At 40.4% G+C, this 14,391-nt stretch overlaps 1 protein-coding gene across 2 annotated transcripts in view; it reads left to right on the forward strand.

The window, feature by feature from the left end:
- The window catches only part of LYN (LYN proto-oncogene, Src family tyrosine kinase), a 50,180-nt gene extending 36,135 nt beyond the window's left edge, over window positions 1–14,045 (forward strand). For both annotated transcript variants that reach the window (XM_058832824.1, XM_058832823.1), the window contains exons 11-13: window positions 5,674–5,827; window positions 7,201–7,332; window positions 12,407–14,045. In XM_058832824.1, coding sequence (XP_058688807.1) covers window positions 5,674–5,827; window positions 7,201–7,332; window positions 12,407–12,609 — 489 coding nt within the window. In that variant the 3' untranslated portion in view covers window positions 12,610–14,045. The remainder of the gene's footprint in view (window positions 1–5,673; window positions 5,828–7,200; window positions 7,333–12,406) is intronic.
- Window positions 14,046–14,391: the final 346 nt, after the last annotated feature.

The following is a 14,391-nucleotide window of genomic DNA, read 5'->3' on the forward strand; positions in this document are numbered from 1 at the left end:
CTGGGCCCCAGAGGCCAAGACCTTGTGCTGCACAGGTGATGTGACAAGTCCCTCTTGTCATATAAGATGTAGACCATTAGGAGAAATTCCTGAGACTGGCTTGCAGTCATCCTCAAAGGATGTTTAGGAATGCCTCTCTCAGGATTTCTGGCTGAGGCCCAAACAAAACTTTGGAACAGATACCGGGATTTTTCTTACGGAAAGAATTTGTAGGGTTTTTGAGCGCATTTTTGAAGAGCCCTTAAGGCCACTGTGTGATAACAGGGCTGTGTGGAATAGACTTGCAGGCTCCATGTGTGTGGTTCCAGACCAGAGATTTCCCTCTGACCAACACAGATGTTCCACTGGTCTTTTCTATCTCTGGCAGCCTGAATTAATTATAGGTCTTCTGGGCAAAAGATGGACAAAAATCTTTTCAGACCTCTGCTAAGGTAACCTGTGGATCACACTTGCTCCTGACTGTAGGCTGTGTGTAAAGGAGAACACAAAATGTGTGTAGTTTTTTGGTGTGAGTAGTTTGTACAAATGGGACACTAATTTATTGTTACAGAAGTGATGTTAACCTCTCTGCAGAGCAAAGGAACAAGAAATTTGGAGAGATGTGTTTCAGAAGAGGTTAAGATTAACATGGAAGAAAGCTTGTGGTGAAGATTCCTATTCTTAATGACTTTTTTTTTTCTTGGTGGACACATACTTGAGCTGTTCATTACTCTCTGATCCACCATTCTGGAAAAGCACTTTGCCAGGCTATCCCAGATTCTCAGGAACACTGAAAATGCAAGAAATGGTAGCTGAACATTAGCTTATTTTTGTCCTCATCCATCTGTGATGTTACAAGACACAGGAGGGACTGAGAATGGGGGAAAGGGAGAGGAGGACGTGGTCTCTGTGACTTTTAGCTGGCTAAAGAATATAGTACAGGTAGTTCTACAGGAAACCCCAGCTGAAGCTGATCTTCCAAGAGTTGATTGGGTTGTTGTTTGCATTGCCAGGCTGTTTAGTGCTTCACTCACTGAGTTCATTACACCTTTGCCTTGAAGAGTCTTGAAAAAAGTCTTTGCAAGAGGTGAAATATTCTGACTTTGCAAAATGAGAACTGCTCCTCCTCTAGGTGAAATAAACTACTTTTTTAAAGTAAGTTTAAAAAAGTTTTTCAGGCAAGTAATCAAATACACTCCTGCTCTGCTGCTATACTGGTTTAGCTGTCCAGTTAGGTGAACACACCTGCTGATGGATATTTTTGGCAGAGATAGCTGTTACTTGGTTACGCCTATATCTAGTGCCTACCTTAACTTACATCTGTGGATTCTGGACTTTGGTGATTTACTTTCTGTACTAATGGTTGTGATTTATGAAATTTGGTTTGTGGAGAAAATGTTTGCTAGGAAGGTGGTCCTGTCAGTTTCTAAAGCAACCTGCTTTCTGACAGAGCTGAAGGTATCTCTTCAGTTTTTTAATCAGTCCATATGAGTAGGGGCTGGGGGAATTTAATGTTAGCTGTGCCTTGGCACACAATTTTATCCATTGGAGATGAATGATAGAAGTCTCTGAAATGATGATGTTTTAAGGGAAACTGAGTTTTGCAAACATAGCTTCAAGCACATACTATCTGCGTTAGTACAAAATAGAGCTGTGGCATCTCCATTAGAAGTCAGCACCAGCCTGGCTCCTTCAGTTCCTGAAGCGACTGGAAAACTCAGGGTTTTGCTAGTTGGTTTCTGTCTTGCCTCAGAGGCAATTTACCAGAAGAGCCTCCGATTCTTTGTTTCACATTTTCTGAATTCATAGTTGTTCCTGCTTGATTAGGTCTGCTGAAAATGTGTGACACAAGTTCAGCAAACTTTTTGTATGTTTAAACTCTTCCTGCTTCTCATGCAAATCCTTTACATTACCTTCCATGTAGGATACACATCTGTAGTGGCTGTGGTTAGGAAAATTATACCTGTTTTTACTAAACAAACTCATAACTTTCAAAAGGGTCGAAGCTTTGTCCTAAAAACAGTAATTTCTTCTTTCTCATGCAGTGCTGATATTTTCATTAACTCTTCTGTCATCTACAGCTTGACTGGCAACTTCTTTCTGTCTTCCAAGGCTATAGTGCCATTGAAATAATAGTAAACTTAGAATAAAATTAATAGAGATTTTTGATGCAGTGTTTTAATCCCTCTCTACTCTCTCTTTTAAAGTCATAGTAGAGAGTCATACCTAGATTACAATTAATTTTAAGTCTTATTTGGCATTGTGACATTTCCACTGTGTATTCCTTTTTATGCTTCTTTGGTTTTTAATGATACACTCTAATGTTCCAGTGCATAATTATATACATTACTTTTATATTTTTTTTTTTTCCCCTGTGAGTCTGCTTTAACTACATAGCTGCCTGACAGGGGCAAGAGGAATATGATTTTGCAACCTCTCCTGACTTCACCTCTAGAATAAGCACTGCTGCAAAATGAAAATTGTTACTACACTGATGTATCATTTGAAGATATGTGTCTTTTGCAACAGTTTTCAGTGGCCAGATACAAAGGGTCTACACCCTCTTCATAGACAAAGAAATCACATGAAGATGAACTGTCTTTTTAAAAACTCTGTGATCAAGAAGTATATTTTATTTTATTATGTGTCTGGACTTTATTGAAAGGTACAGTTATTGAAAGGTACAGTTATTAAAGGTTGATCCTAGACCAAAGACAGCCCTGTCCAGATCAATAACACCTCCACATCAAACCTTTCAAAGCTGCAGGCTGTTTTTAGTGAGGCTTCTCCCTAGGAGCTGAGAGAATTGCCAGATTTAAGGCAGTGCGAAATTCAGGGTATGCTCCATTATTTCCTCTGCTTAAAATTCACCAACAGGATGTTTGTGTCCACCCTCAGTGTTTTGCACTCTTTTCCAGTCTGCTTTTTGGGCTGCTTTACCTGCTTTGGCAGGAGCATCCCACCAAGCTGTGGGCCAGAGCAGCCCACGTGGGCAGCTGGGAGTAGCTCTGAGGCCACTGTCCCACCTCCACCGTGACTTTTAGCTGAAGCTTCACAGTGACAGAGATTGGCTTATGGAGTGATGTATTTCTCCTGGAGGACTTTTCTTTCATTCCTACCCTGGGTGCATAGATCCTAGTATGTAGAGGTTTGTTTGGGTTGTTTTTAAAAAGGATTTAATTGGGATATTTCTAAAAGTGTATGTCAGTAGTTCATTAAAGGTGACAGGGAACTGCTCCCTTCTTGGCAGTAACACTTGAGCAGTGTAGGCAGAATTCTCTTTTAAAGGCCACAAAACATATTCCTGAAGCCCAAATTAGCTTTCCCATCCTGCTCCCAAATAGATGTTACATGTAGCTGAACAGTCTTGACAGGTACCAATGATCATTAAAAGAGAGGAAAAAAGGCTTTAATTTTCTTTTGTTCGTATGAATTTCTCTAGCATTAACATTTCATTTGGCAATGAAAACCCACCAATAATCACTAGAAGTTATCACGTGGGGGCTGGCACCCATTCCCTCAATCAAAAAAAATCTCTTTTTTTTTTCCTTTCTTCTTTTCCCATAAGCAAAGTTTTAACATGACCAGATGTGTGAATTCAATTGTTTGGTTGCTATGTTTCCCCTCATTCTCTGATTCAAAATTCCTTGCTGTTAATTTTTTCCTACTTTGGAATTTTCTGCATTTTTCACTGAGTCCTAGCACAAAGAAGAGGAAATAAAATCATCTTTCCTTTTCTTGGTTGCACTTGGAAACTAAATATCACGATCACAAATGTTTATTTTGTGAAGTGGTTCTTCATTCCCTATCCAGCAGTTTACCCAAATCTTATATCTGTGCAGGGAAGAAGGAGCAAAGCTGATTCCTCTGTAGTGTTTGATGTATTTTTGGTGGCATTACTCGACCTGTCTGCATTTTGGGTGTATCTGCCATGCTGGCCAGTCTAAACTCAGCATCGATCTTACAGCAAAACCTTCCCTTTCATCTCTGCTTCCTCCCCAAACCCATGTAATGGCATGGAGAGGAAAGAGAGGCAGAGCAGACTCTAAATTAAATACTGCTCTTCTGTTGTGCCTGTGAGTCACTAATAAGACTCTCTGTGGCAATTATTCACTAGTAGCTACCTCCTTCATTAGTAAATATTTTACTTATTTCTAGAATATGTGAAATGCAGGTGTTGCTCATTTTCTTCCATCAGAGTTTCTTTTTGGTTTCGTGTGAGAACCCCCCTGAATTGTACAAGGGCAGTGTCACACTTCTCTGAAGAATGTATCTGACTGTAAGAAGAGGTTTGCAGTGGCAGGAAGTGGGAGGGCAAGTGGCTCTATTTTTCCATTGCTTAAACTGAAAAAGAGGAACAAAGACTGTGCAGTTTTGTGTTGTAAGTGGTGGCAGCGTGTGCCCTGGCAGTACCCCTCGGGGACTTTTTAAAAACGAATAAGCAGAAGTGATGTTCATGTTCTCTTCAGATTTGGTCAGCTGCTCTGCCTGCTTAGCTCAGCCCAGCTGAAAGGAGCACTCTGGTGCTGGGGAGGGGTGCGTGCACTTGTCTGCTCCTCAGGTGGAGAGGAGAGAGCCTGTGCTGGAGGTGCAGGGACTGGCACTGGTGAAGGACCCTCGCTGCTTTACTGCTGCTCCATTGGCAGATCTGAGGGCGTGGCTGTTCCCCAAATCATGAGGCCGAGAGGGGTCTGTCACCTCCCACAGACATCCCAGAGGTACCTGTGGCACAGGTGGAACCTTGACTGGCAATGTCCTATCACCAGTCTCAAGATAGAAACTGATAGCTCCCAAAGACAGGATTTCCTTTTCTTTTTTCTTAGCTTCTCTTCAGCTTTTGGACAGAATACAGTCTACACATCAGTTTTATTACTCTGAGTTTAGAAACTATTGTTTCAGTTTCTTTTTTTTTCTTTTTTCTTTTTTTTTCCCCCTGAAAAGGAAAATGTTTCTCTTCAGGGAGGGAAAAAAAAGTAGCCTGGAAATAATATCATCCCCTGTGCATATTTTGAGGTTATTAATCTTCTTTAATTTGGCTTGGAAATCAATTTGGGCTGCTGAAATGCAGATTATATTTACTTATGATATTATCTGAGAGCTGGCTGTTGCCAAAAACTCCTCATGTATGAACAGGTACACATTGTTGCAGAAGAAAATGAAGTTGTTTCCCCTATCTTAGTAATTGCTTCCTGATTGTCCAGGCTTATACTGGATAGATGGAAAGTTGTTGTGTTTTTTTAACTTTATCTGCACTGTTGCTTTATCAGTACCTGGTTCATCAGGACACCTATATCCTAAGTGATTAATTCCTTCTCTTTCTTAGTATTTAGAAAAATAAACTGGTTAATAATTTAGGAAAGAGGATATTTTAATAGAAATCTTAGGAACATTTTATTCAAGATTCTGTTTCAGGAAATGCCTTTCATACGCATCTAATCCTGCCAGCTGTTATTCACCCAAATAATTCATTCAGAGCTGCTACGGTAAGCAGAGTTTTGCAGGACTGGATCTGTGCATAGGTTTTCCATGGCAATCCCCCCTTTCCTGCCTTCCATCTAAAAAATTCCCCAAAAGACACCAATAATGAATAAATGGATGTGGCTTTGCTGATATCTTTGAAGAAAGAGGGATCAAATCCTGCTAATGGAGCTGTATGGTACTGAAATATCAAAATAGTTGTTCTTTTGGTTACAGATTGCAGAAGGGATGGCATACATAGAACGAAAAAATTATATCCATCGAGATTTGAGAGCAGCGAATGTTCTGGTGTCAGACTTACTGATGTGCAAAATTGCTGATTTTGGACTGGCGAGGGTGATCGAAGACAATGAATACACAGCAAGGGAAGGTATGTATTTTTATTTTTGTCTTTAAAACTTCAGCCTCCAGGAGGCAGTGAGGCTGTATCTTACAGAAATATGGTCACCAAGGAAAAAAGGTACTGTTAACAGCTTCCTAGGGGCAGCATTAGAATTTCTGAAACAAATAAAGGAAACAAATAACCTTTCTGTGCTGCCTAGACTTTTTGACGAGTTTATTTTAAATAAATTTGAAAGACAAAGACAACCGATTATTTAACTGCACACAATTTTTCCCTAAATTGAACAAAATAATTTCACAGTCACAGCTACTGTCTTACAGAATTAAAGGCTAAGAAACTGTGGTCTTATATTCTCCTAACATCCTTAAGTGCCGTTTGGAGCTCCTTTCACTTAGGGAAAAGAAGAGAAAACAGTTCTGACAACAAGAAAGCAGTTGCTGGTAACAGGAAAAGCTTTAGCAGAACTGGTTACCTTTGGAAGCTGTTTGAGGAGATGCAGCATTAATTTGCATGTTCAGCAGCAAAGCAGGGACACTGCAAGGCAGGTCATGTCCCTGTTCAGCACATGGATGGGAGATAACGGGGTCAGGACTGGCAAGAGGAAAAACATGCTATGAAAGGTGTATGTCTGGGCTTTGCCATGAGTGTTTTGCTAATGTTGTCAAGGGTCCTTTCAAGAAGTGCCTTGTTGGTTGTAGTGAAAAGTCTTTATTTATGCTTCCCTGCATAAGGGTAACTTTCCAGAGTGGTTGGTTGGCTGGCTTTCCCTTCTCCTTTTAGAGATACTGCCTCAGGTTTTCAGTCTGCATGGATACTGTGGTAACATGGGGTGAGAGGGGAAGAACTAAAGTATGAAGAAGAAAGAGAACAGTGCACTACAGCTGAGATTAAAGGAAGATGAGCTATTCAGCAGTCACTGAGTTATAGTAATTCCATAGATCAGCGGGAAGGGTCTGATAAGCAGTTTTCAGAGGTACAGACCAGTATCTGTGGGTTTTAGCTAGCTCTGGACATTGTATATTGATTAAATTAACTTCTCAGGTTATAAATTTTTTATGTCAAGTTTCTTTGATGTGTTTTCTGCTATCAGAAAAGTTTCCTAGCTCACCTGGTATTTTGTGCCAAAATGTTGGAGCAGGCTAAAAAGGGCTTAGAGAGACTGCTTGTATTACTCCTCGTTGTCAAATGAATTAATGTAGTATTCTCAACAAAGGCTGCCTGAATGTTTTTATTTAACTGAAAGAAGTTTGCTTTTTTGTGGCAATTTCTGGAATCAGTTAGTTGGATATGAAAGACAGTAGTTTAAGATATGACTTTTAAGGTATGTCTTGCTACTGCTTTTGCATCTATGGCTGAATGTGAAATGGAGTGACTATTTGAGACTGTATTTTTTTTTTTAGGTGCAAAATTCCCTATTAAATGGACAGCACCAGAGGCAATTAACTATGGCTCTTTCACTATTAAATCTGATGTGTGGTCATTTGGGATTCTCCTGTATGAAATTGTTACATATGGAAAGATTCCTTATCCAGGTATGGCCCTGTGTTTTTACTCTGTATTGATACTTTGGTGCTAAAAGGCAAAGGAAATATTCAGGGAAAGAGCTGGCATCTGACAGTAGTGACACTGCTGATTGAAAAAATGTCTTACAAGTAATTTTACTGCTTTGAAAACTTAGTCACTGTATGTGTAAGGCACATGCCTCTCCAGGGTAGATTTTAGCAGGCAGACTAATGGCACCATGGGTATAAAGTTATTGTTATATATTCTAAAGGTTACAGCTGCAGCAAATGCAGATCCTGCATTTATGACATCCCTCTTTTGTGGACAGAAGCACAGTCCCATGGTGAGGATGCAGTGCTGCAAGTTCTAACAGTGCCCTGTCAGCTGCTGGGGATTTTAATAACATCATATGTGAAGATACTAAGAAAGCATGTTTTCACAAGCAGATAAGCTGTAAAAATTTGTCAGTGCTAGCTAGTATAAACACATATAAAAGCAGACCCTAAAGCACTGTTGATGTACCAGTAGGAATGTTTACTATTTGTTGTTCCATACAGTCAGGAGCAAGGCCACAGGGATGTGCTCATCAAATGGAGCTGCATTAGGTAGATGTGAGATGGTCATGTGCCTCATGTTTCATTTTTCATTCTTAAACAAAATATATGTTAAGGTTTCCAGCATGCAGAGACACCTTGTATGAAGGGGTTTTTTATGCACATAAAATTGTTACATCTCAGGCAGAGATGATCAATTCTGGGTAACAGACTGCATTCATTTAAACTTGCTGAGGCAATAGGAAATTGCCCTAAATTCCCTTCTCTTGTGGGCAAATGGGGAAAGTACAGCAATGTTCACCTGTGCTGAACATCTCATAGGCAGAATAACTTCTGAGAAGAACCTTGGAACCTTGGGATGCTGATGGGAGAGGGAATCCAGATATTTCATCCAAGCAAAGCTTCCCCAGTGCTTCCAGTGCAGCAGTTCTTACTGCTTAAACAGTGAAAACATTTTCACCACTTCATGAGCAGCTGGAATTCTGCATCCTGAGCTGCCATAGGCAGGCAAGAGGCAGACCTGAGTCCCTGAAGTGACAGTAGGCAGAACACCTCTGGGCACAGGGAGATGGGAAGTCCCACAAGACTCGGGCAGTGGGAACTGGGTGATGGCAGCCAACTTCACACTACTGTGGAAGAACATAGTGACTTTCCATACAAGAGGTAGAACCAAAGCAAACATTCTCATGGCACAGTGCTAGGCTAGGAAAACACTTTTTTAGCTCAAGACTTGCCCCATTAAACTTCAAGAAGTGATAGGGCTGCCTGCACAGCTAGGTGCTCTGGGTCTGTTTGTAGGTGAGGGCTATGAAATACTTGACAGCACAGCAGGTCCTCCCGAAGCTCTTCTTAAACAGTGTTCATGTCCCAAGGAAGGATCAGAGGAGAGGTGTGTGCAGCCAAGCAAGGCATGGCTCTTCCCACAGTCAAGATACCATTCTTCCCTGTTAGCACTTGCCTGTGTGTACTGACAGTTCCTGCACTGAGCTGGGCTCAAGCGATTATTTCTGAAGAATTTCTGCTTAGAAAATGCCCCTTCTCAGAGCAAACCTACAAGGTCACCTAGAAACCAGCACCACAAAAATACAAAAACCAATCTTTAACGTGAATACAAAACCCAAACTTTATTCTGCAGCTAAATCTGCTCTCTCTTTACCTTCATTTGCCATATCATAGTTTTATTCTAAGAACCAAATCAATCTGTACAGCAGACATGGTACTGCTGCACTGCTGTGGGAAAATCTCTCTTCTAGGGGAAGTCTGGGCAATATTTTTTTTTAAATGTGGGAGCATTTTTATGAGCACCATAAATACTCCATGCACTGTGGATTCATTTATCAACCAGCAGTTACATATGGAAGGCTCTTGACTGCATATTAGAAGATTTTGATGGTTTGCAGATATTGCTTGCATTAAAATGGAAGAGAGATATATAACTATTTCAAATAGAAGTATAAATTGAAATACCCTGTTAGACTGAAAGTTGATTCTGAGAGTCAGAATCACAGCAAAATACATGGGTGACCAATCTACTTTACATAAAGAGAAGTGGCAGATTTGGGCAAATTACCCCAGCATGGCAATAGTAACCTGGTGGTAGGTTGTAACCAGTAGCTGCTAGACAGAAACAGTAAATTGATTTTTCACATCTAATGGGAATGCTTCAAAATATTATTTTCAGTTATTAATCAGCTTTAGCAAACAGAGCATTCAGCATATAGGCTATCTGCATATGAAAGTGTTGGAGTTGAAACTGGCAAGTAGCTACTACCTGTACTCAACTTGGTAGGAAGCATTTCTAGCCAAGAAACTTGGAGCTTTTGTGATCTTTGTTCTTAAATTACACCAGCTGTTTCTCCTCCTGAGAAACTCAAAGCCATTAGTGGAAGTACAGTCTCAGGAATTACCTCTGAAATATGAAACAAGTATCTGATTCTCTGGGCACATAAGTTGAATTGGTAGTTAAAACCTAATTTCTGGGTGATTACATAGTGTGTCAGTACTGGCAACATCCATAATTGCATTCCAGTTATGTCTGCTGTTCTTCACAAAGTATGACCCTTTCTGACAGTGGCATTCTTCCTCCATACCACTCTGTTCACATCTTTTCCCAGGCCCTAACATAAAGAAATGTGTCTTTGTGAAACCTAACAGGTACCACAGCATAAATTAACAGACATGTACCAAAACTTCAGCATTCGAGAGGGTGTAGGTGTGATAAATATGTATATGGGATACATTTCTTTTACTGATTAGGATGTAGATAGGGTAAGACAGGTAATTCTTTAGCTACAAAAAGAAAAAAAAATTGAAACAGTTTTAAAAGGTAAAGTTAAACAAGTAGCTATTTTGAGAATACTGTTTAGACTGTGGGTAACCCTTTTTGTTTCAAATAAAACCCCAAACATATGTTTACTATGGCATACTGATAAAAGTGTTTTCATTTCTTGCTTCTGACCTCAAATGGATATTAAACAGATAGTTTTCCTGCAGGGTAGCTGAAACATGGGTTTTGCCCTTAGCATTCACAATGTAACAATCGGTCCTGCAGACAACAGATGTAAGCATAATCCTATAAAGCACTTAAACCTAAAAAGTCATCCCCATTCTGCACAAAAGCCCAGTAGCAGCAGTCTTCATGCAGCAGTACAGTTAACTAAGATTTTCTAGAGTAGGAATAACTGTTTTACTGTATATATTGCATACAATCCATTTCTTTAGGTTCAAGCAGTCCAATCACTGTTCTCTATAAAATGCTTTATTGACTTTCTTCCTGTATTTAATTTGTCTCTGTATAGCAGTAATTCCTTATTCTGTGACAACATGCCCTTTCCCTACTTTGAAATACTTCTTTTCTGCACACATACAGTATTAGTTCAGGAAAACTTCCCTTCTCTTCCCAAAGAGGAACTGAAAATACAAAAGATGTGCCCAAAGTAAGCACTTCAATCCAGACTCAGGTTACATGGCTAAGGGTATTTTTGGGAAAGCTTAAAGCCAACAGGCTTGAGATGAAGTCAACTATATGAACTATGATCATTTTGAATAATTCAAGTAGTTACACTGGATAAAGTTATCATTTGGTTGTAATTCAAATGTGTCCTTACCTGCCAAGTGGCTTGAACCGTAGCAGTCAGGTAATACAAGGTCTGCACAGTCTGCAGCAACAGAGCTGCACCAAGGATTCAGGGAGGCACCACATCTACATCTCCACTCTTGACCTTGCTCAGAGCAGGACCCATCCTGTGTCTTCTCAGCCAAGCAGAGCTGCTCTCCCTGCACCTCTGGGGAGCTGGTGTGTGCAGGAGGCTGTCCTGCATGGACCTGAATAGAGGCTGAATGGCCTGAGAAAACCTCAAGGAGCTGTGGTCTTGGGCAGAACTGCACCACATGGAGCATTTAGCCTGAGTGGCTGAGAGGCCTGGGATACCCTTCTCCAAAGGGAAAGCCTTCTGTGGTGAGCATGAAGCTCTAGGCTGGAGCACAGGTGCTTCCTGCAGGGCCAGCCATCAGAACAAACAGCAGGCACTGAGTGCAGAACAGAGTCTGTGTCCAGAGAAGGTAATGCAACCATTGGGTTTAGATTTGTAGAGGAAGGGACAAGCCCAAAGGCAGGTTTCTGGGTAGGAAGTGGTAAGCCTAAAATAGCAAAAGCTGACCCTAGCATAGCTGGCCTTCTGAGAGTAGGTGTTGAAATTGTTCTGTGAACCACTCTCAAGGCTTTGATAAAGGGGGGAGGAGTGACAGGAAATTTAAAAAAGGGGGGAGGAAGATGGAGTTCAGGACAGGACTGTCTCATGTGACATTAGCTGGCATGTGAGACACAGGATACACTGCTGGTACTTACAGCCCTTATCCTCTGAAAGAAAAACCGTAGCGGGGAAAAAAAGCAAAGCTCAGCATAGCTGGCAAGAGGGTTTTGCATGACAGGAATAGGACAAGAGGGGAAATTGCTTATTACAATTAACAATTTCATGAGTAACTGTCCAGTATCTTGCAATCAGCAGCATTTACACAAAAGCTGACATAAAAAAAACCTGAGAGTTTTGGGCAGGCTGACTGGCAGCGTGGTCAAAGAGGGAGGCTGCTCTGCATTCAGGATGGATGGGTCTCCAGCAAGCAGAGCAGTAGCTCTGAGGCTAGAGATGAAGGCTGGGGCCAGGGCAGGCTGTTGCTGAGAGTTACAACACCACAGGAAACAGATTTAATGGGTACAGGACTGGTCAGAAGAACGGAACAGAGATGGTTCTGGAGACAAGAACTGTGATTTTTCCCACAGCCTTGTTAGACTTGGCGCCAAAGAGGTTGTGATGCTCAACTACAGAAATGGAAAGGTTCCCACCACGATTTTCAGAGCAAGTCTCTTACTGCTGGTGCATACCTCAACCTTGTTTATTGAACTCATACTGGGAGCTACCTTTAATAAGTAGTAAGGGTCTTATACTAGAGGGTGAAGATCTTTAGAGTGAAGTAAAAAACAAGAAAAAATATTTTCTCTAGGAATGAAGATAATTTCATCAAACCTTTTTTTTTTTTTATTTTGTTGAAGGGATGAGCAATTCTGATGTGATGGTTGCTCTTCAGCGTGGGTACCGAATGCCACGCATGGAAACCTGCCCAGCTGAGCTTTACGATATCATGAAAACATGCTGGAAAGACAAAGCAGAAGAGAGACCAACCTTTGATTACCTACAGAGTGTGCTTGATGACTTCTACACAGCAACAGAAGGGCAGTATCAACAACAGCCATAGAACAACGAACACTTTTTCTATTGCCATAGGTCATTGGCACAGACTATCTTTAGAACAGACTGTTCAAACCAGTTACTTCACTGGTAAGACATCTGACTGGTTAAGACATTCAGATGTCTTAACTGAGTGTGGAAGCTGAAATGCTGAAGAAAAGAATAATTTTGCAGAAAAATAATGGTTTAATTTAGTTAAAACAGTTCCTCTAAAGCTTCAAGTTCTCCTTAAAGGCTCTGTGTTTTGCATCTGTAGAAACACCCCAAAGCAAACAGGCTTTTTGGGGTGGAGAGGGAGAAGGAAGGAAAACAATCATGCCCTGATAGAACTTGACAAGACCTTGATAAAAGGGTTGAGAGGATGCATGAACAGCTGTTTTCAAAACAAAAAGTTACAAAGGACAACTTAGAGATTTAAGACATGGTGACATTCTTAAATCATCATTTTTGAAATACAGCATATTGCAAAAAGTATTTTTATATCCTTGTTATTTCACATTAGTATCAGGCATACTGTCACCTCTTGTAAGACTTTCTAAACAGTGTCAAGGTTTCCTTTGAGGAAGAGTTATATATGTAATTCTTTACACTGAAAAAAGTTCTGTTTTACTGCTGTAAAACCCTAAATTTAAAATCATTTTCAAAGCATTGCATCACAGATGCAGAAGAGCGAGATGAACACACAGCTGCAGACGTGGCAGCACACCTCACCCTGTGTTCAACCTTCAGCTTCCCACAAGGCCAAAGTCATCATCTGAAGTCCATGGAAAAGCACAGGATGTTGAAGGAAGTTAATACTTTCATTGCAGTCACTGAAACTGTTACCAGTGAAAATATTTTAATCTTCATTTTTAATCCTCCATGGTTATTCAAGAATATTCCTTATATTTTTGCTGCTTTAATCAACTAACCTCAAATCTGTTTGAAAGCTAAAACTATCTTTAGCACTATCAAAAACAATTTGTGGAAACATGCAATAGGATATCAAGTTACATTGCCGTGACACTGGCATTTGTTGCTCAGTATTACAAATCTGATTTTTAAAGTGAATTTGTTAGCAATTTGCTAAGCTCTTTACATTGAATTGTTCTATCAAATTACTTACCCAAACAGATGAGCTAGTGCAATTGCAATGTAACCACAGCACAGATTTTACTTCTTTTTCCAAGTGACACTGGTTCTTGCAACTGAAACCCAGTACACATCTTTGCCATCCTTCAGCCCAGTTATTTAGGCAAATGGTACTTAGCAGAAGCTTAAAACCTTTCTGAGAAAGCTTCAGTGTGCCTGCAGTTGAAGCTCAGCAGCAGAAGTATTCATGGCTTTTCTTTTCCAGTGGCTTCCTTCAGTCAAACTGTGCAGTTTAAACAGACTATCAGTTAAATATGTAAATAGTTTATATTGTATGGTGATTTTTTAATTTTAATAAACACTTAATCTGAAGCAAGTTGTATGGTAGTAATTTGAGATAAAACAAATGGCTGATGTTCTATCCAGCAGCAGCTTCATGTGGAACAGGGGAATCTGATTATCACCACTACCAACATTAATGGATTCTGCTTTCCTTAAACCCACTCACTTCTGAGAAACTGAAAAGGACCAAAATAACCATTGTTGCATCCTTCTGTGGTTTCTTGTTATCCTGGATGGCCTGAAGGGAAGAACCAACCCTCAGCTATTCTTGAAAACAGCTTCTCAAAAGCCTTTCATATAATAGCTACACTGAGCTTCAGCAACTCTTGGGAAAATACTAGTAGTTCAGTACTGGCCAGTAGTTCACTACAGGCTT

The sequence above is a fragment of the Poecile atricapillus genome, chromosome 2, assembly GCF_030490865.1.
Source record: "Poecile atricapillus isolate bPoeAtr1 chromosome 2, bPoeAtr1.hap1, whole genome shotgun sequence".
NCBI lineage: Eukaryota > Metazoa > Chordata > Aves > Passeriformes > Paridae > Poecile > Poecile atricapillus.